Genomic DNA, 21,332 nt, shown 5'->3' with positions numbered 1-21,332 from the left:
TTCTATGATTCTAAGAGGCTGGATGGTCATCTGTCAATGAGGATGCTTTGATTGAGAGTTCCTGCATGGCAGAATGGGGTTGGACTGGATGGCCCTTGCGGTTTCTTCCAACTCTAGGATTCTGTGTTGGTGCAGTCTAGAATCACACTGGCCTTTTTAGCTGCCGCACCACACTGTTAACTCATGTTCAGTTTGTGAGTCTACTAAAAGACTCCTAGATCCTTTCACATGTATTGCTGTGCTTCACATATATTGCTGTGGTAGCAGCAACTGACGGCTTGGTTTTGGATGGTGAATCCATACAGAGTTTTACAGGAGCATTTTGCTGGAGCTCTCCAAGGTACTGAACCCATTTGAGGATAAGGCTTCAACACTTGTAGAAGTCCAGAGCATCTGTGGACTTTGTTAAGCTCTTGTAATGATTGTACAACAGGGAGTAACAACACCACACAACTGAATGTGCAAACAAACGTGAAATGCGTGATTGCAACACATAGTTGCAATCATGGAGTCAGCATGGTGTAGTAGTTGGAGTATTGGACTATGACTTTGGAGACCAGTGTTTGAATCCTCACTCAGCCATTGAAACCCATTGGGTGACCTTGAGCAAGTCATATGCTCTCAGCCTCAGGTGATGCAATGGCAAACCCCATCTCAAGAAATAAGCCAAGAAAACCCCATGATAGGTTTGTGTTAGGGTTGCCATAAGTCAGAAAAAGCTTGAAGGCACACAACCCCAACAACAACAGGAAGACCCTCCCCAGCCTCCCACTAGTCAGTCCTTATCACAAGGGTCCAACTTGGTGAGGGCTATACATGAATGCTCTCAAAAGTATTTTTGAGCCAGGATTGTGCATTGCACAAGACAGTACGGCACTCTTTCACCCTGCACACAGAGCTCAACAGTCCTCTACATGCCCATTGCATGTGTGTATACACACACAGAACTATTTTGTGGCCAAAGGAGGGAAGAGGACAATGTCTTAGAGTCACCATAAGTTGGAAACGACTTAGAGGCACATAACAACAATGCACAATGCACGTCTCCGTGTACTAAGCACAGTGGCACCACATTTGCAGTGGGGTCACATGCACAACTCTGCTTGGGCAAATGTCACCTCAGTGTGGATCTGCATGTCAGACAAAAATGCCCAACTACTTCTGTAGGGGATCTGATGCAGTTGTAAGTCACTCTCAGGATGACAGCCATTATTTATTGGACGTTTGCCTCCTTCCTTTCTCCCAAGACAGGGACTTCAGGTGGCTCATAATGATATGGCAAACAGGGTAAAATCAGGTCAGAGATAAAAGAGAGCAATTTTTTTTATAATGCTGAAATATCATTTAACAGTTGTAATAGTATAACATTATTAAGTTAAAAGCTGCTTTAAAAACTATTTTGAAAACCATCTCTCCCTGGATCCTGAGGGGACACAGATGTCAAAGTGATTTGAGGATGTTGGGCAGCCAGAAACCAAGTGGCTTCCTCTGAGGCAGCATAGTGTAATGGTTAGTGTTTGATTATCTAGGTTTAATCCCTACTTCCTTTGTTCCAGTTGCTGTCTCTCCCAGCCTACCCACTTGGGTATGTTTAGCCTGGAGAAAAGGTTATGGGTGCCATTATAGCCATGGTTAAATATTTGAAGGGATGTCATATTGCGGATGGAACAATTTGACTTCTTCTGCTCTGGAAACTACGACACAGAACTATGGATTCAAACTGCAGGAAAAGAGATTCCGCCTAAAGATTAGGCAGAACTTCCTGCTGATAAGAGCTGCTCAACAGTGGAATATGTTGCTGCCTCAGAAAGTGGTGGAGTCTCCTTCTTTGTAGATTTTTAAACAAAGGCTGGATGGCCATCTGTTGGGAGGGCTTGGATTGTGTCTTCCTGCATGGCTAAAAAAGGTTGGACTGAATGGTCCTGGAGATCTCTTCCAATTCTATGATTCTAAGGGTTGTTGTTGTGTGCTTTTGAGTCATTTCCGAGTTATGGTGAGCCTAAGGCAAACCTATCATGGGGTTTTGATTCTAAAAGTGTTGAAGCCCCTTTGGACAATAAGACCTTGCGCAGCTGCGCATTTCCAAGGGACGCCGCCGGCTTAAATCCATCTCAGCGCCGCAGCCAGCACTGAGGGAAGCCCAGGAACACCTGGGGAAGGCAGGGAGGGGTGTGTCAGTGGCAGAGGCACACCATAAAGCCCTGTTCGCTGGGGCCCTCCTCATCCCGCCCCCAACAGAGGCTCCCTCTTTGCTCACTTGGGGACACTGTTGTTGTTGCTGCTTTGCTGCCGCCGTTGCGGCCCCTTTGGACAATAAGACCTTGCGCAGCTGTGCATTTCCAAGGGACGCCGCCAGCTTGAATCCATCTCAGCTCCGCAGCAGCGCAACTGCACAGTAGCGCAGAGGGGAGTAGAGTAGGGTGGGATATTGTTAGCTGTGTTTGCTGCCTTGGAATGACTTGGTTTTTAGTCATTCTTTGTTGCAGCTTTTGTGTATTGTTGGGGGGAGATTTGCTAGACATGGGGTGTGTACAGCTTGATGAGGTGACTGGAGATGATATTGGTTTTAGCGGAGCACCTATTGGAGTAGTGTGGGGCAGGGGGAGATACAGTGGTAGGAGAGTGGAAACTTATCGGAAGGGAAGGTGAGATCGATGCGTAATATCTATCTCTCCTTCCATCCACTCTCCTAACCAAAGAGATCTGAGGGTCAGTCCAACTGTACCACAAACCCTGTCTCTGCTCCTGTGCAATGCCAGGTCCGTAAGGAATAAGTCCAACATAATATACGATCTTATACATGATAAGAGCTGTGACCTGGCTTGCATTACTGAGACCTGGCTTGGGCTTGAGAGTGAAGCAGTGTGGGCGCAGGCCCTACCAGCTGGGTACTCAGTTAAGGACCAGATCAGGTTAGGTGGGCAGGGGGGGGGGGTTGCCTTGATTCATAAGAACATCCTTTCCCTGACTAGGAACCATGTCCGGAAAACTGATTTCATCGAGTGTATTTACCTGACCATGAAGGCTAGGGACAGTCTGGGGATTCTGTTGGTCTACCAACCACCCCGTGCGCTAACAGACTCCCTGGCCGAGCTGGCACAGCTGGTCTCGGAACTGGTGTTGGAGTCCCCTAGGCTTCTTGTCCTGGGGGACCTCAACATCCCTTTCGAGGCCAGCCAGTATCCAACTGGTGCGGCTTGGGAGCTCATGGCTACCATGACTGCCATGGGCCTGTCCCAATTGGTCTCGAGGCCCACGCATTCTGCTGGTAATACATTTGATGTCATCTTTTGTACGGACATGGAGACTCCGTGGGCAGAGGTAACTAATATCTCTGCCCTATCATGGACGGACCATTTCCTGGTCGAGGCTAACATCAAGGCATCTACCCAAATCCCTCCCGGGGGTGGCGGACCTATTAGGATGGTCCACCCTCAAAGGCTGATGGAACCCAAAAGGTTCCAAGAAGCCTTAGAGGGGTATGTGGTTGGAACTGATGGCGATTCTGTTGAGGCCCTGACTAACATCTGGGATAATGATCTCTCCAGGGCTATACACAGTATCGCTCCCAAGCGTCCTTTCTGGCCTGCTTCCAATAAAAAACCCTGGTATATGGAAGACCTCAGGACAAGGAAGTGGGTCGCACAACGACTAGAGCGCAACTGGCGAAGACACCATCACTTATCCGACAAGGCACTCCTAGAGTCACTTTTGAAGGCCTACGGAGTGGCAATAAGTGCAGCTAAACATTCGTTTTATGCTGCACGTATTGCGTCCGCGGAGTCGCGTCCGGCAGAGCTGTTCAGGGTAGTGAGGGAGCTTACTCAACTACCCCCCTCCCTGAACCCCATTTTGGAACCATCTAAAGCCTGCTGTGATGACTTTAACAACTTCTTCGCAGATAAAATCTCTTGGATAAGGGCTGATCTCGACGCCAGTATTTCTTCAGAACCCAGAGTAGAGGCGTCCAGAGCGTCCGTGGACTTTGTTAAACTGGATCAGTTTGAGTCTGTGAGTACTGAGGAAGTGGACAAGATCCTTCGAAGCATTAGGAAGACGACATGCTCTCTTGATCCCTGTCCTTCATGGTTGGCAGCCCAGGGGAGAACGGCTGTAACTATCATGTTACGCTGTATAATTAATTCATCTTTCAGGGAAGGACGGTTTCCATCTAGCTTAAAATCGGCTGTTGTAAAACCATTGCTAAAAAAGCCCTCCCTAGACCCCTTGATTCGGAATAATTATCGGCCTGTTTCGTTGCTGCATTTTTTGGGGGAAGGTGATCGAGAGAGCGGTTGCTTTCCAGCTTCAAGCGATCTTGGACGAAATGGATTTTCTAGACCCATTTCAAACTGGCTTCCGGGCGAGCTACGGAGTTGAGACTGCCATGGTCGCCTTAGTCGATGATCTCCGTCTGGGCATGGACAGGGGTAGTGTGTCCATGTTAGTGCTTTTAGACATCTCAGCGGCTTTCAATACCATCAACCATGGTATTCTTCTGGAACGCCTGAGAGAGTTGGGAATTGGGGGCACTGCACTTCAGTGGTTCCGTTCCTACCTCTCGGGTCGATTCCAGATGATGCAGCTGGGGGACTGCTGTTCCGATAAGAGAGAACTAACATCTGGTGTCTCTCAAGGAGCGATTTTGTCTCCCATGCTATTTAACATTTACATGAAACCGCTGGGCGAGATCATCCGGAGACATGGGGCGCGGTGTTATCAGTACGCTGATGACACCCAAATATGTTTCTCTGTGCCTCCGACTGATGCAGTGACTAGGGATGGCATCTCTCCTCTAAATGCCTGTCTGGAGTCAGTAATGGGCTGGATGCGGGAAAACAGACTCAGTCTGAATCCAGAGAAAACGGAAGTACTCATGATTGGTTTCCCTGGCCTGGGGAAGGAAATTTGTCCACCTGTCCTGAATGGGGTCACGCTTCCCCTGAAGGACTCAGTTCGTAGTCTGGGGGTGCTTCTGGACTCGTCACTCCGCCTGACATCTCAGGTGGATGCGACGGTCAGAGGCGCCTGTTACCAGCTTCGGCTGATACGCCAGCTGCGACCCTACCTGGGCCGGAGGGACCTTGAAACGGTTGCACATGCTCTGGTAACCTCTCGGTTGGATTTCTGTAATGCACTCTACATGGGGCAACCCTTGTACCAAATCCGGAAGCTTCAGTTAGTACAGAATATGGCAGCAAGGCTGGTTACTGGATGCTCCAGGACTAGCCATATAACACCTATTTTACAAGACCTACATTGGCTGCCTATTCGCTTCTGGGCGCAATACAAGGTGTTGGTTATTACCTATAAAGCCCTAAATGGCTTGGGCCCAGGGTACTTAGAGGACCGCCTCTCCCCATATAATCCACCCCGCACTCTCAGATCGGTCGGGAAGCATTTGCTGAGGGTTCCAAAGACAAGATACTCCTCGTCTTCACATAGGGCATTTTCTACCTTGGCCCCGCAGATCTGGAACTCCCTTCCTGACGAGCTCCGCTCTGTCTCCTCCCTTGACATGTTTAAGAAGACTCTTAAGACCTTTCTTTTTCGACAAGCTTTCCCCCATGTGTCTTGATTCCATTCTGTTCTCCCCTTGATATGCAATTGGGTGATCTAGCTAGTTTGTTTTTCTGGGTTTTAATATTTGTACACTTTTTTATATAATTTTAATTAATGATATGTGTTATTGATTTGTTTTATTGTCTCACATTTTTGTTTTGTGTTGTACACTGCTTTGATCAAATTTGGAAAAGCAGTTTATAAATTATTATTATTATTATTATTATTATTATTATTATTATTATTATGTACTCCTGTGAGTGCAAATTTACCCTCCCTCTCTTTGATGCAGGATCACAACCAATGACACAAATAGGAGTCCATCACACCCAAAGGGCTCCAGTTTGGAAAGGAGGTTAAGCCTGCAGTGGGGAGAGTTTTAAGCCATCTCCCCCCTCCTGCCCCTTTGGCATTCCTGTCTCAAATCCCTTGTGAATTGTCCTTAGCATTTAACTAGCAAGTGGGCTTAATGCAATCTTCAAGATGCTTGTTTCCAGCGTAGGACTGGAAGCAGGATGATTAATGACTGAATCACCCCAGCTAGCTAATCTCAATGAAGAGGAACTCTCTGGTTGTCAGACAGAATTGTACAGTTCCCAGGAACAGCTTGGGCCCCACCCAAGAAACAAAGGCATCTCTGTAGATTCGTTCAGCAAGGAATGGGAAGAAATGGATGGGTAAACTCCTTGCCTTCAACCCTCATTCTTCTCCTGTACCTTTTGCATTTTATTTCTCTCTAAAATGGCACCAAGGAATCCTTTTGGTGTCTTATATATGTGTATGTTCCCCTATGGAAGCAGTTGGACATATTTGGCCACAACCCTAACCCAGACAGGGTATATCTTTACACTCACGGAGACAATTCTGTATGGTGAATTGCAACACTAAATACCTGAGTGTGCAGGCAGATATGAAATGCATGACTGCAATGTACAAAGCACATCTGCGTGTGCAATGCACGGTGTACAATGCACAGCTACCTGTACAATCTGAAATGGCACCATATGCACAACGGCAACATATGTGCAACTCTGCTTCCACAAATTTCACCTGAGTCTTCATCAGACAAAAATACCCACATCTGAGTTCTGAAACTCTTCCCACTTAGGCCTGCAAGGAAATAGTTATCATTTTCACATCTCAAAAATCCTTCCAATGGACAAGAAAGGACTCAGAGGAGCAGCATCAAACTCTGCATTACCAATGTTGTGCAAATAAACGCTGAAGAAAAATAAAGTTGCACTCAGTCCTTTGAAGAGACCCCAAAAGCTCATTATCAGCTTTACAAAGTCAGCTGTTTCTTCTTCCTGCTGTTTCTGCCACACTTAGGATTGACTTTCAGTCACCCCAGGCCCATCCATCTCTCTCTTGTAAGAAGGATAATCTTAGCTGCAATCCCTGAGACTTTTGTGTGTGGTTTTTGTAATTCCATATGGCATCCTTACTGAATGTGAGATAGGCAGTTCCAGAATTCAACAACTTGAAAATGGTGGCTGTAGTTTTCTCTAAAATGCTTCCAGTCTCTAGTCCTGAAAGCTTTAAACACCACCAATGTTCAGCACTTTGAATGGCTTCTTTAAAGTTTGCACTTCAAAGTACAGGCTAAACTGTAGAGTGGATTTACTGCCCCTCAGTAACATCAGGGCTGCCAGCCTTCAATGCCACAAAATGCTTCCAGAGATCTCTCACTTTGAATATCCAAACATCAGGCAGTACGCCCCCACCACACACACACACACACACACACACACACTCTTTCATAGGGAATGGATGAACCCATAAAAGTTGGGGTGTAGGTCAATTGCAAGCCCACACTGATTCATTAAACCCTCCACTGGAGTTGCATTTGATTCCTGCTGCATCTCATAGGCTGCCATGCAAGCAGAATGCTGGCCTAGAGAGATATTTGGTCTCAATCAGCATGGCTGCTGTTAAGCCATAGTGAAGAGTGATATGGTGCTCTTTGCCCTAAAAATATCAGCAGTGCTCAGATAGATGAAGGCCTAATGGAAGGATGGGAAGGCATCAAGAGAGCCCCAAGCTCTGTGGATGCCACTCTCTGTGCATGCAGAGAAAAAGAGGCAAAGCTGCATTCTGCTGAGCAGATAAACTGTATTTAGGTTAACTGGACCGGAAAGCAATTTGCTGCAGCCCTTTCACAATCCCAGGGGAAGACCTCTGGGTCCAGTCGACCCAGTTAGGAGCAGCTCACTTGCCCTTTTGCCCTGCCTGTCTTGCAGAGGTGCTTGGAAATCGACTAGTGCATACACAAATACGCCTTGCTTGTATTCAAAGACATAGCTGTGTTAGTCTGGAAAATCAGTATGCAAAGGGATCTTGTAGCACCTTTGAGACTAAATGAAAGAGAGAGGTTGGTAGCATGAGCTTTCATAGACTTGAGCCTTCTTCCTCAGATGTATGGAATGCAGGGTTCAGGGAGAGGCCTATATAAACAGGCTGTGTATGAGAATAGCACTAGAAATGCAAACCTCGTGGGCCTGGAGATAAGGTGGCAAGTTTAGTTTCAACTATGGTCCTTGGGGGACAAATGCAGGAGGAAGGATGTTACCTAAAGCCAAGGTGAGTAGATAACTACATGAATGTATTGGAATGTAGTGTGGAAACCATAAAGAAGATGTGATGGACTACCAAGAGAGTCCTCATGAGGCTGGAATCTCACGTCTACAAAAGCCTATGTCACCAGCTTCTTTCTTTCAGTCAGTCTCAAAGGTACTTCAAGATTCCTTTGTAAGCCTTGCTTGTGTATCTTTTCCACCCGAAGGCAGCCAGCCCCAGTCTCCCACTCAGCTGGAAGGGACCTCACTGTAACCTTCCACCAGGAATCTGTAGGCAGCCCTCCTCCCGCCCCCCTCCAAGGTCACTCTGGAGGGCTTTATCTGCTGCCGTTAGTCCATGGCACGCACAGCCTAGCCAGACCCTCCATCCATCCTAGGCTGTTCCTATAGCAACTGTTGCCTAAGCAATCTTCAGGCCCCTCCCTCCCGGGACCCACTGCACCTTCTCCTAATCCATCTCAGCCTTCACATCAGGATTCTCTTCCTGCATTGGATGTCAGAGTCCAAGAGAATGACAACAGAAGAGAGAGAAGAATAGAGTGGAACTGCAAAGCTCAGCAAGGGAGTTCTATTAAAGCAAGGGGATGGACACATTTTCTGAACCTCACCCCCACCCCCTATTGATTTAAATGCCAATTTGTCATATTGGAAGTCTCCAGGCATGGGCCCTAGAAATGGAGGGAGAAGTAGAATCCTAGAGTTGGAAGAGCCCACAAAGGGCATCCATGCAAGAAGACACAATCAAAGCATCCCTGACTGATGCCCATCCAGCCTCTGTTTAAAGAGACTCCATCACTCTCCAAGGAACTGTGTTCCACTGTCGAACAGCTCCTACTGTCAGGAAATTCTTCCTAATGTTGAGGTGGAATCTCTCTTCCTGTAGTTTGAATCCAATACTCCAGTTGCTATTCTCTGAAGCAGCACAAAATCAATTTGCTCCATCTTCCGTAAAACATTCCTTTAAATATTTCAACCTCCTAACCATCTCTTCCTCAGGCTAAACATACCCAGCTCCCTAAGTCACTCCTCATAGGCTGTGCTTCTAGATCTTTCACCCTTTTAGCCACCCTCCCCTGGACATTTTCCAGCTTTTCAACATCCTTTTTGAATTGTGTTGCCCAGAAGTGGCACAATATGACAGGTGAGGCCTGACCAAAGCAGAACAGAGTAGTACTGTTACTGCCCTTGATCTAGACACTACTATTAATGCAGCCTAGAATCCCATTAGTGTTTTTACCTTAATCTACCTCCCTACAAGATGAGTCTGAGGGGTCTGGGTCCTCCTAAAAATAATCTGTGCAACCACTGAGACCTTGTGTATATTGACCTTCCTCAGCAATAATGAATCAAATATGTATTTGGCCCTTGGCATTCATGGGGGATTGGTGCCAGAACCTGCTGCAGATACCAAAATTTGCAGATGCTCAAGTTCCTCGTATAAGAACAGTAGGCAGAGGCAGGGGAAGGGAAAGAGGGTGGAAAGATCCTTTCCAGAGAGCCCCACTGAAGACATACATGCAGGTGATAGGATCACTTGATCACAGGATGGAAGGCCAGAAGTCCCGTGCCAATCTGTAGCCAACAGAGGGTCCTTCCAGAGCAGGGGGTCCTGTTCCTGAAAGCACAGGAGTTCAGAGAGGCTTCACATCTGGAGCAGAGTGGGGCTGATGGAGGCACACTGCCAACAGAAGAGGAGGAGGCTTTTCAATCCATCTTTGGTTGAATTTGTGGATGACAAAACCCACAAATATGGAGGGTCCACTGTACTAAATGTTTATCATAGGATCATAGAATCCTAGAGTTTGAAGAGACTTCAAGGGCCTTCCAGTTCAACCCCATTCTGTCATTCAGAAAGACACAACCAATGCAGTCCATCCAGCCTCTGTTTAAAAACCTCCAAAGAAGGAGACTCCAGTACCACCAAGGCAACATCTTCCACTGTCGAACAGTCCTTACTGTCAGGAAAGTCCTCCTATTATTGAGGTGGAATCTCTTTTTCTGTAGTTTGCATCCATTGCTCCAGGTCCTAGTCTCTGGAGCAGCAGAAAACAAGCTTGTTCCATCTTCAATATGGCATCCCTTCCAATATTTAAACAAGGCAATCATATCACCAACCTTCTCTTCCCCAGGCTAAACATCCCCAGCTCCCTAAGTCTTTCCTCATAGGCATGGTCACCAGACCCTTCATCATTTTTGTCACCTTCCTTCCTCTGCATACGCTCCAGCTTCTCAACATCCTTTTTGAATTGTGGTGCCCAGAACAGGACACAACATTCTAGAATATTAAGCACTGAGGAAAGCTCACACAGCAATTACCATTGAGCCCACCCAATAATAATAATAAAGGCTGCCTGCCTTCTGTCCTATGTAAACTTACTTGGGAGTAAGCTCCACTGAGCACATGGAGGACACTTCTAAATAGACCCTGTATTTGTACAAGTCTTCATATTAAAGGATGTTTAAATAGTAATGGCTGGGGAAAGTACCCTGTGTCCCCTTGCAAGGACCTGCGGGATGCAGTGGCTTAGTGGTTAAGACACTAATTCTGACGATAGGAAGATTAGAAGGTTGGCAGTTCAAGGCCCAAGTGCTGCATGATGGGGTGAGCTTTCATCACTAGTCCAGCCTCTGCCAACCTAGCAGTTCGAAATCATACAAATGCAAGTGGATAAATAGGTACCACTTCGGTAGGAAGATAATAGTGTTCAGTGCAGTCATGCTGGCCACATGACCACTGGAGCAGTCCTTTGACAACGCTGGCTCTTTGGCTTAGTAATGGAGATGAGCACAATCTCCTACAGTTGGCTACAACTAGATGATCATGCCAAGGGACTACCTTTACCTTTACCTTTACATTGCAAGGACCTGCACTTAGACATTGCCCTGCTTGTCAACAGTGAGTCCCTCCACCTGAAAAACAATTCCAAGATCCCTGTCTCCAGGCATTGGGAAGGATATTTTTGGTAAAACCAAACTCAATGAAGGAGGCACAAGCCACTAAAACCACCTTGGCTGGAGCTGGGTGCAACCTACAGCTTGAAAATGTTGGCCTTGCCTTGCAAAAGTGCCAGGACAAAAGGCAACTCCAGGATGGTGGTCCAAGGCTAGGGATGTAAATTCTTATTTCATTCTCATATGTAAGGATGAATAGCTACCGTAGTTTCTTTTCATGTGCAGTAGAAAACCAATTATTTTTCCACAGTATTCTACGCATAGTCAAATATCCCAGTGTGTTGCAATGGGGCTTTTTTGTTTTGTTTTGCATACACACAATTTTGGACACAGAAGTTTTCTGAGCAGAAAACATGTTTTTGAGCAAAAAAAGAAAAAAAGAAGAAGCATGTGCATTTCACCACAGGCTATGTGGGGCTTGAGGGAGTAGTACAATATCTCTGGAGGGTGCCAGACTGGAGAAAGCTGAGCAATATGCCCTTAAACTAACCTTCAGCTTATGCTCATGTTCCTTGTTGACCCGGGATAACAGCTGGGCTTTCCTCCTGTTGAGAGCATCGATCAATGCGTCACACTGGGCAACCAGGCAGGCTTCGAACTCCACACTGTTCTCCTGTAGGTTAAAAGATTAAAAAGTCACAGAAATACAAGGAGAGGGGCTGTGGCAACCTCAACCATTCTTCTTGGATGCACAAAATGGTCTGCAAAATACAATAACACTCAAAATCCACAAAACAGTGATACCTTCATGGGAACAACCAAAATGCACAAAATACATGTTGCAGGCTTTCAAAGCTCCACTGGCTTCTTCGTCAGGCAAAGGTGTTCAAAATCATACAAGAAAAAAACAATATATGACGCTATTAGTCACCAGCCTGCATTTTGTCAAGATATTGTTGTTCTCAATTAAGATGGTATGGAGGGATACCCATGCAGCCACTGTCCAGCCTCCACACAGACTACAGAAAATGGAGAGCCCTGTTTCAAATGGAAACTGCCTTTGCAGGCACTCACTGACCAGTGTCTAGGAAGCCACTAAAAAACTCCTTAGCAGTTTTGTACCATTAAAAATAAATTTCTTTTTAATATATGAATACAGTTCTACACAGCACATTGTTGTTTTTAAGTCTATCTGAAGCATAGGCAGAAGGGTATGTCCACAGGAGGGCAACCAAAATGGTAAAAGGTCTGGAAACCACCAAACTCTGTGAGGAGTGACTTAGGGAGCTGGGGATGTTTAGCCTGGAGAAGAGAAAGTTAATGTGGGAACATGATAGCCCTGTTCAAATATTGAAAGGGGTGTCATATTAAGGAGGGAGCAAGCTTGTTTTCTGCTGCTCCAGAGAACAGGACCCGGAACAATGGATGCAAGCTACAGGAAAAGAGATTCCACCTCAACATTAGGAAGAACTTCCTGACAGTAAGGGCTGTTCGACAGTGGAACACACTCCTTCCTCGGAGTGTAGTGGAGTCTCCTTCCTTGGAGGTCTTCAAACAGAGGCTGGATGGCCATCTGTCGAGGATGCTTTGATTTGGATTTCCTGCATAGCAGGGGATTGGACTGGATGGCCCTTGCAGTCTCTTCCAACTCTATGATTCAATGATTCAATGAAAAACCACACTGAAATCCTGCCAAGAAAGCCCTGGCTATCAGGGACAGCATAGTGCTGTGATTTGAGTGCTGGACTAGAATCCTGGGATACCTGGGTTTGAATCTCTGCTCAGACCTGAAAACACACTGGGTGACCTTGCGCAAGTCACACTCTCTCAACCTCAGGCAAAGACAATAGCAAACTTCCTCAGAAGAAATTCTGCCAAGAAAACCTTATGATGGGGTCACCATATGTGTAGATATAAGGAGGGGTTTAAGCAGTTTAGTTTTGACTACACATAATAACAGCAACAACAACACACCATTAATAATTTAATTCTATTTTAATGTTAAATAAATAAAATAAATGGTTTATTTATATACCGCCCTTCCGAAGATCAGGGCGGTTCACAGCAGATTAAAAATTACATAAAAAGTTTCAATATACAATATTAAAATACAAACAACACTGAAGAAAACAACGAGAAATGCCCCCGGGTTAGAACCCATTGCCTGTGCGGCCTTATGGCGGGGGGGGCCTATAAGGACTAATCGGGGAATGCGATGCCAAACAGGTGGGTCTTCAACTCCCGTTTGAATTGGGCCAGGGAGGTGACTGAGCGGAGCTCTATGGGCAGCGTGTTCCAAAGGGCCGGGGCGGCGATGGAGAAAGACCTCCTGGAAGTGGAGGATAACCTCGCCCCGGGAACCCTAAGGAGTTGCTGCCCAGATGTTCTGAGGGTGCGAGGCGGAATGTATGGGGAGAGGCGGTCCTTCAGGTAGCCTGGGCCCAAGCCATTTAGGACTTTATAGGTCATTACCAGCACCTTGTATTGCGCCCGGAAGCAAATGGGCAGCCAATGGAGGTTTTTTAGAACCGGTGTTATATGGCTGGCCCTGGACGTGCCAGTGACCAGCCTTGCAGCCATGTTCTGCACCAATTGAAGCTTCCGGGTTAGGTACAAGGGCTGTCCCATGTAGAGTCCATTGCAGAAATCCAATCTCGAGGTTACCAGGGCATGTACCACGGTTTCAAGGTCCCTCTGGGTCAGGTATGGGCGCAGCTGGCGAAGAAGCCGAAGCTGATAACAGGTGCTCTTGACCGTCGCATTCACCTGAGCAGTCAGGTGAAGGGACGAGTCAAGAAGCACCCCCAGACTGCGCACGGAGTCCTTCACAGGGAGCGTGACCCCGTTCAGGACAGGTGGAACCACCGCCATTCCTGGACCAGGGGAACCTATCACGAGTACCTCCGTTTTCTCTGGATTCAGCTTTAGTTGGTTTTCCCTCATCCAGCCCATTACTGACTCCAAACAGGCCACGAGAGGAGAGACGCCATCCTCGGTCACTGCATCAGTCGGAGACATGGAGAAAATGATCTGGGTGTCATCAGCGTACTGATAACCCCGCGCCCCATGTCTCCGGATGATCTCTCCCAGCGGTTTCATGTAAATGTTAAATAGCATGGGAGACAGAATGGCCCCTTGAGGGACCCCAGTTTTAAGGGGTCTCTCATCGGAGCACACGTCTCCCAGCTGCACCATCTGGGACCTCCCGGAGAGGTAGGACCGGAACCACTGGAGCGCAGTGCCCCCGATCCCCACCTCTGCCAGGCGTCCCAGAAGGATACCATGGTCTATGGTATCGAAAGCCGCTGAGATGTCCAAGAGCACCAACAGGGACACGCTTCCCCTGTCGATGCCCAGACGGAGATCATCGACCAAGGCGACCATGGCCGTCTCAACCCCATAACCTGCCCGAAAGCCAGTTTGAAATGGGTCCAGATAATCCGTTTCATCCAAGACCCCCTGAAGCTGGATTGCAACCGCCCTCTCGATCACCTTCCCTAAAAATGGCAGCAGTGAAACAGGCCGATAATTATTATACACCAGGGGGTCGAGGGAGGGCTTTTTTAACAGAGGTTTTACCACGGCCAATTTGAGAACAGATGGAAATTGCCCTTCCCTCAAAGATGTATTAATTATCCGGTGCAACAATGAGGTTACAACCGGTCCCCCCTGGGCTGCTAACCACGAAGGACAGGGATCGAGAGAGCAGGTTGTCTTCCGAACGCTTCCGAGGATCTTGTCCACATCCTCGGTACTAACCAACTCGAACTGATCCAGCTTAACTAAGTCCACGGAGGCCCTGGACGCCTCTACGTTAGGTTCTGCCTGAATGTCGGCGTTAAGACCTTCGCTTATACGAGAAGTTTTATCCACGAAGAAGTCATTAAATAAGTCACAGCAGGCCTTAGAAGGTTCCAGGATCTGGTTCAGGGCAGGAGGGAGCTGAGTTAGCTCCCTGACTACCCTGAACAACTCTGCTGGACGCGACTCCGCGGACGCGATACGAGCACCATAGAACGAATTCTTTGCTGCTCGTATCGCCTCTCCGTAGTCCTCTAACCGTTGGGCTAGGAGAGTCTTGTCGTGTGAGCGAAGGTGTTTCCGCCAACGGTACTCTAGCCGTCGCAGCTCCCGCTTCCTTGCCCGGAGATCTTCCGTATACCAGGGCTTACATTTGGAAGCGGGTCTGAGAGGGCGCTTGGGAGCGATGCTGTGTATAGCCCTGGAGAGACCGGTATTCCAGATCTTCTGTATTTTTTAAACGATGATGTATTTGTTTTAATGTGTAAACTGTTTTCAGTCCTGATTTGGGGGAAAGGAGGGGTACATATAAAGATGATGATGATGATGATGATGATGATGACAATAACTGATATAATCGTTATTATAATATAATAGTTGTTGTTGTTGTTGTTGCTGTTGTTGCTGCTGCTGTTGTTGTTACGCAACCACCAACACCCCCAGGCCTACTCACTCCGGCTGGAGCAAGCTGTGATTTTATATTTTTCTCCCTAAAACATTTATGAATAATTGCCCCCGCTCACCCTCCCCACAATCCCTGTGTCCCAAGAGGGCTTCCTTTCTTAAATGCCTACCAAGTGGGGTGAGAGAACCTCTGGGCAAAAACCACATTTCTACGAAATGAAATAAAGAAGCCACATGCTGAGAAGAGGTGGAAAGGGATGAAGAAAGGACAGCAGCGTACGATGGATGCCTTGATGGGTTACGCTCCATCTCACATGGAGACAGGAGGATGAGAGTGGAATTGAGGGACGGAGAGCAGGCGGCAGAGATGGAAGAGTGAAGCCAACCATCCGTGATGTAGCCACATTTTTAATCAATCCAGAGAAGAAGGGCTAGCCCTAATTTTTGCTTCAGGGGTTACTAAACATTAACTCAGCAAGCATGTTTAGCGAGGTGTTATCAGGCCCAGCTGGGGGTTGTGGAGACCAAAGTTATTATGCATGTGTGGATTTTCACAAGATAGTATCTGGTTATTAGCGTTCCCAGATTTCAGGGCTAGCCCTTCTTCTCTGGTCCCTAAAAGGGGATGAATCTCAGGGTGAGAGCACTACCTTGGACACATATACACAAGCTTCTTAATCCAGGGCCAGTCCAGAGTATTATAGCCAATTCCAGCCCTTGACCAACTACGATGGTGTCCACATGTGCTGGGCTGAATCTGGTGCAACTTTGCATCTTTGTGAACATGGGCCAGCTAGGCCAGCACTCCATTGGCCCCACTGGCCTATCTTCTATTTTTGAAGCTGCCACCATGATTTCCTTGCAGGCAGGAGCTACGGCTAAAGCCTGCCTGGCATGTCACTGGTTCTGTTTGGACAGAAATGGGTGCCTGGTCTTATGAAGTCTCAATGCTTGTTTTTGTTCTCAGCAGAAGCAGTGGCACTTTGGGCAGGCTTTGCACAGAGCTCCTCTGTGAGGAAGAGGCAGCTCCAAAAACAAGCCACCCCTGCATACCCTGCATACCCTGCATTGTATTTTGGAGTCCTCATATTTTAATATCTCATATTTGGAGAGAGCATGTTTTTGAAAGACTGATGACCTACCAGGAACACTACTAGATCAAGTTCCTAGGGAAAAAAGGATAGTTATAAGGTATAAATATAGTTTCAAAACTTAACTTCTGCACATACAGCTGGCATACACATCTCAATCTGTATATGTTCTGTGTTGCCCTCAGACTTTTGAGAACTACATAGAAAGGCGTTGCAGGGGGACACACACTGATTAGAACACGCATCTGGGGATCGACAGTGACCATGAGTCCAGTTTTGACTGTCCACATTAGGCACCCAAATGCCACGCACTGGCCCTGCTCTCCCTCCTGGTTCTGCTTTCCAGGTGGGATATTTAAAGCCATACCTGGATTTGCTGCACCATGTTCCGTAGCTGCACCAGGAATTCTTTGGCTTCTTTTGCTCTGTCTGAGAGGCCGTTCAGCGCCTGCGACAGCTGGCTCTGCAGGAAGGAAGGGAGGAGAAAAAGGAAAGGTTAGAAGGGCCCTTGTTACCACATTGCAGTAACTTCAAACTTGAGTTGAGCATTTAAAAAGAGAGTTTAGGCATCCAAAGAAAAGGGGCAGGCAGGGCGACCAAGAGAATGCAAGTGCAGCAAAGAAAAGCGATCTAGGTGTCAGTGGTTTTCAGTGTCTTGTTCTTTGCAATGCTAGAAATTTGAGGGCTGAAGGAAGATTTGGGGGAAGGGGTCATCGTTCTTATTGGGGTGGGAAAGCTCTCATAACCCCTCCCCTTCACATACTTATGCTCATGGCTTGGGTGCGCATACAATGTTATGCCATGTGGAACCACTTCTACCAGTGGCATCATTAGGGGGATGCAGGGGGTGAGGACCACACCAGGTGACACTATTAGAGGGGGCAATGGTGAAGCATCCATGACCTCCCCCTGGAAATAAAGAGGGAGACTCTTCTTGGTATGCCTTTGGGGGGTGAGGATGGGGGTGAAACCATGGACCTTTCTCTCTGCTCCCCCATCCCAAAGCCTCCCCCTCCTGACCTGTTTGGCTCCTTCCCAATAGCTCTTTGCTGTGATTTCCTCTTTCCTTGAGGATGGAGATCTTTTGTAATCAAAAACCTCTTCTTGCTTAGGGGAGCATCACATCTTTCTGGATGTGGTGGTGGTGGCAGCAATATGCTGGGTTCCCTGGAGTGAGACCACCCTCCCCATGTGCACCTCCCTCCCAGGAGGTCCCTGGGGTGACACCATGAGTTACCACACTGTGTGACACCAACCCACATGATGCCACAGACTTCAACAACCCTGAACATGGCCATCAGTCGGGGGTGCTGTAATTGTGATTTCCTGCATGGCAGGGCATTGGACTGGATGCCCTTTGTGGTCTCTTCCAACTCTATGATTCTATGATTCTAGGTCTTTAAACAGAGGCTGGATGGCCATCTGTCGGGAACAGAATGTGGATATTCTGTGTCAGACCAATGTGCCTCATCTTCCATGAGGAAATTTCTGCCTATGTAAGAACTACAACTCTGCAGACCAGGGTTCAAATCCCAGCTCAACCATAAAAACCCACTGGGTCACCTTGGGCAAGTGTTACCAAGTTTGGATTTAATAAAATTTTGGGTACATGCGATCTGTGCTATGAGCCCTGACTGACCCCAGAGAGGACCCGCCATTAACCTAAAAGTGGGGAGACCACGTAGGCAGCTCGCCCTGCAAAGGCAGAGCCCTAGAAAGAGAGATAAAATTGGAATTTTCCATAGGAAGTTTGGGAGTCACCAAACCAGAATCGCCTCCACTGCCCAAGTAAGACAATAGACTTGGCTTCTCACTTAATGGTCCAGTGATCAGCTTAACGACTTAGTAATCAAGTTGAATGCCCTTCCGAATTGTGTCCAGACCTGAGTGCATTGTGTAACACATTGCTTGCTCTCGGCTTAACAGGCTTAACAAAGCCCAGGCAATCAACACCTTTGTCTAGCAAGTCCCCATAGCCTCTGGATACATTTCACCCTATATAAACCCTGGGTTTACGGACCCTCTTTGAGCTAGTTTTTGAGCTTTGAGCTTTGAGTGGAGCTGAACTCTGAGCTTTGAGCTTTAAGCTGAAATCTACTGAGCTGAGCTGAGCTTGCGCTGTCACCAGGTTGCAAAGTGGTCCACACTAATTTGAACCTCGCTCCTAGCTCCTGTGGCCTTCATTCCCTGCTCCTGCAGCCATGATTCACTGTCCATCCAAGCTTCATCAGGACTTCTCGGAGAAGACTTCTAAGGTAGTATATCCTAGTGGTGCCTCTCTTTCTCAAACCTTTCTCCCAAACTTACCCCCTCCCCTGCTGTAGCATTGAATGGGTGTGTGTGTGTATGTTCCACTTTTGCTGTGTGGTTGTTCAATAAACGTCACCTTTTAATTGGACCTAGTTGGTATCAGCGTCTCTTTCTCTTGGGGTGTGCTGGCGACCTCTGTTATACACCATTGGGACATGATTCTGGCATGTGGTATTATTAGGTCCACCTCTTGGCTAAATTTGAGCTAATTAAAATTCCTCTAATTCGATCCTTCCTAACACAAGCCAGCCTCAGAGGATGGCAATAGCAACCCCCCTCTGAAAAAACTTGCCAAGAAAACCCTATGATAGGTTTGCCTTAGGGTCACCATAAGTCAAAAATGACTTAAAGGCACACAACAAGAAAGAACAAAGAACACACCAACAGGATTCCATACTGTGAAATCTGAGCGATAGGCTTGTCATCCTACATGGAGCCTTGATGTTCAAAAACAGGGTAAAGCAGTCTAAGATGGCTTCCATTGGCCTACCTGTCCGTCACACTTAAACTTATCTTCAGATCTGACAACATGGGACTCTGAGTGCATGGATCCACAATGGATGTGCATGTCATTTTGTTATGCATTGGTTGCACTAAACCCATCCCAAACAAGGCCTTTTGGGCTTCACTAGACAGAGTCAGCACAGATCTCAAGGGAATATACCTAAGAGCTGCAACAGAGACTTGAGAATGCATGGCTTTCTTTCACAGCCTTTGGCTCTGTTGCTCCTCCATCTTTTGAGGGGGGTGAAAGGTGGAAATTGAGCTCTCTGCCTGCATAAGCACACTCTCACTGTAACAGTCGAATCCACAAAATACAGATCTGCAGCCTTTTGCCTTCAACTGCATCACTTTTGTTTCCCCTCCATGGTTTTTTAAAAATCTTTGCTTGATAAAGATGCCAGTGAGATCTGAAAGCTAGCTTTCTGGTTTAGTGCTTTCTAGTTTGCCTAAGAAAGGTATCACTACTACGTATTTTGGGATTTAAAAAAAACAGGCAGCACTGTCTAAACACCCTGAAAGCAACAGATCGTCTCTGATGCTGGAAGCTAAGCAGGATCAGGCTTGGCTAGTACTTGGAAGGGATGCCACCAGGGAATTCCAAGTGCTGTAGACCATATTTCAGAGACAAACATCCTCTTAATAAATCTTGCCCCATGATAGGGTCACCATAAATCAGAGTCAGCTTGAAAGCACACACAACAACACAGCCATTCCTGCATGCAATGTTCCTATTACTTTACACACGGTCCCTGGTTCCATCCAAGCCTGGCCTAAGTAATTGAGTTGGTAACTTTCCCTGCAAAGAGGCTGATGGTTTCAGAGCCTGCATTTTCTTGTCTTGCTTTTGCATATTCTTAGCAGAAAAGCTCTTTCCATCTAGGGGATTGTTTGATTGCTGAGGAGAAGGAGACAACATTAAATGGAGCTCTGGTTGCTGAAATGCACGCATTCCTGCAATTACCAGCGTCTGCTCCTTGCAATCAATTGCTTCCCCATTATGTAAATTGGGCGCCATAGAGATGATTCACTGCATGCATGGCTGATTCCAGAGGTGCATCAATGTAGACAACCAGCTGGGGGTGGAAGGAAGATGGTTCTGCAGTATAAAGGGAATTGATGCCAGGGAAATGCAGAGGCAAAGCACCCCACAGCAGCTCAGAGACACAACAACAACTCAGCAGAGAATGGATCAATCAAATTTCTCTGGCCTTTTTCATCAGAAAGGACAGGTCTCCTAGCTGGTTTTGCTTCTAGCTGTAGTTTATTTTCCTCTAGTTTTCTTGTAGTTTGGAGAAGAAAAGGTTGAGAGATATGATAGCCCTGTTTAAATATTTGAAGGGACGTCATATTGAGGATGGAGCAAGCTTGTTTAGAACATGGAACAATGGATGCAAGCTACGGAAAAGAAATTCCAGCTCAACATTAGGAGGAACCTCTTGACAGTAAGGGCTGTTCAACAGCAGAAGGCACTCCCTCATTGGAGGGTGGTGGTCCCCTTCTTTGGAGATCTTTAAACAGAGGCTGGATGGCCATCTGGATGGCCAAGCCATGATTGGATTGTGTCTTCCTGCATGGCAGAGTGGGGCTGGACCCTTGTAATCTCTCCCAGCTCTATAATTCTATGACTCCATTGCTCTGGGTTCTCTTCTCTTAAGCTGCAGAAAACAAACTTGCTCCATCTTCAGTATGACATCCTTTCAAATATTTCAACATGGCTATCATGTCACCCCGTATCCTTCTCTTCTCCAAGCTAAACAAACCCAGATCCCTAATTCGCTCCTCATAGGGCTTGATGGTTTCCAGACCTAGCATGATCTTGGTCACCCTCCTCTAAGACATGCTCCAGCTTCTCAGCAGCCTTTTTGTATTGTAGGCCCTTGAAGCCCTGAGTTTTCTAAGACCAAGCAATGGCCCCCTGGTGATATCATTAAGCTTTGTCTATTAAGTACTAACTAGAGTTGAGCCAACATGA

The 21,332-nt window shown here is 47.0% G+C and overlaps 1 protein-coding gene across 2 annotated transcripts in view; it reads right to left on the bottom strand.

Moving 5' to 3' along the window:
- LOC149315296 (E3 ubiquitin-protein ligase TRIM9) overlaps positions 1 to 21,332 on the bottom strand; it is a 74,759-nt gene that overhangs the window by 38,052 nt on the left and 15,375 nt on the right. For both annotated transcript variants that reach the window (XM_089522907.1, XM_089522908.1), the window contains exons 2-3: positions 16,914 to 17,009; positions 11,581 to 11,703 (exon numbers count right to left, since the gene is read on the bottom strand). In XM_089522907.1, coding sequence (XP_089379033.1) covers positions 11,581 to 11,703; positions 16,914 to 17,009 — 219 coding nt within the window. The remainder of the gene's footprint in view (positions 1 to 11,580; positions 11,704 to 16,913; positions 17,010 to 21,332) is intronic.

Source organism: Sceloporus occidentalis, unplaced genomic scaffold (genome assembly GCF_023333645.1).
Source record: "Sceloporus occidentalis isolate IW3139 unplaced genomic scaffold, rSceOcc1.0.p SCAF_4, whole genome shotgun sequence".
In the NCBI taxonomy this organism is placed as follows: Eukaryota; Metazoa; Chordata; class Lepidosauria; order Squamata; family Phrynosomatidae; genus Sceloporus; species Sceloporus occidentalis.
Note: the sequence above shows the minus strand (reverse complement) of the source record. Positions and strands in the feature narration are given on the sequence as shown.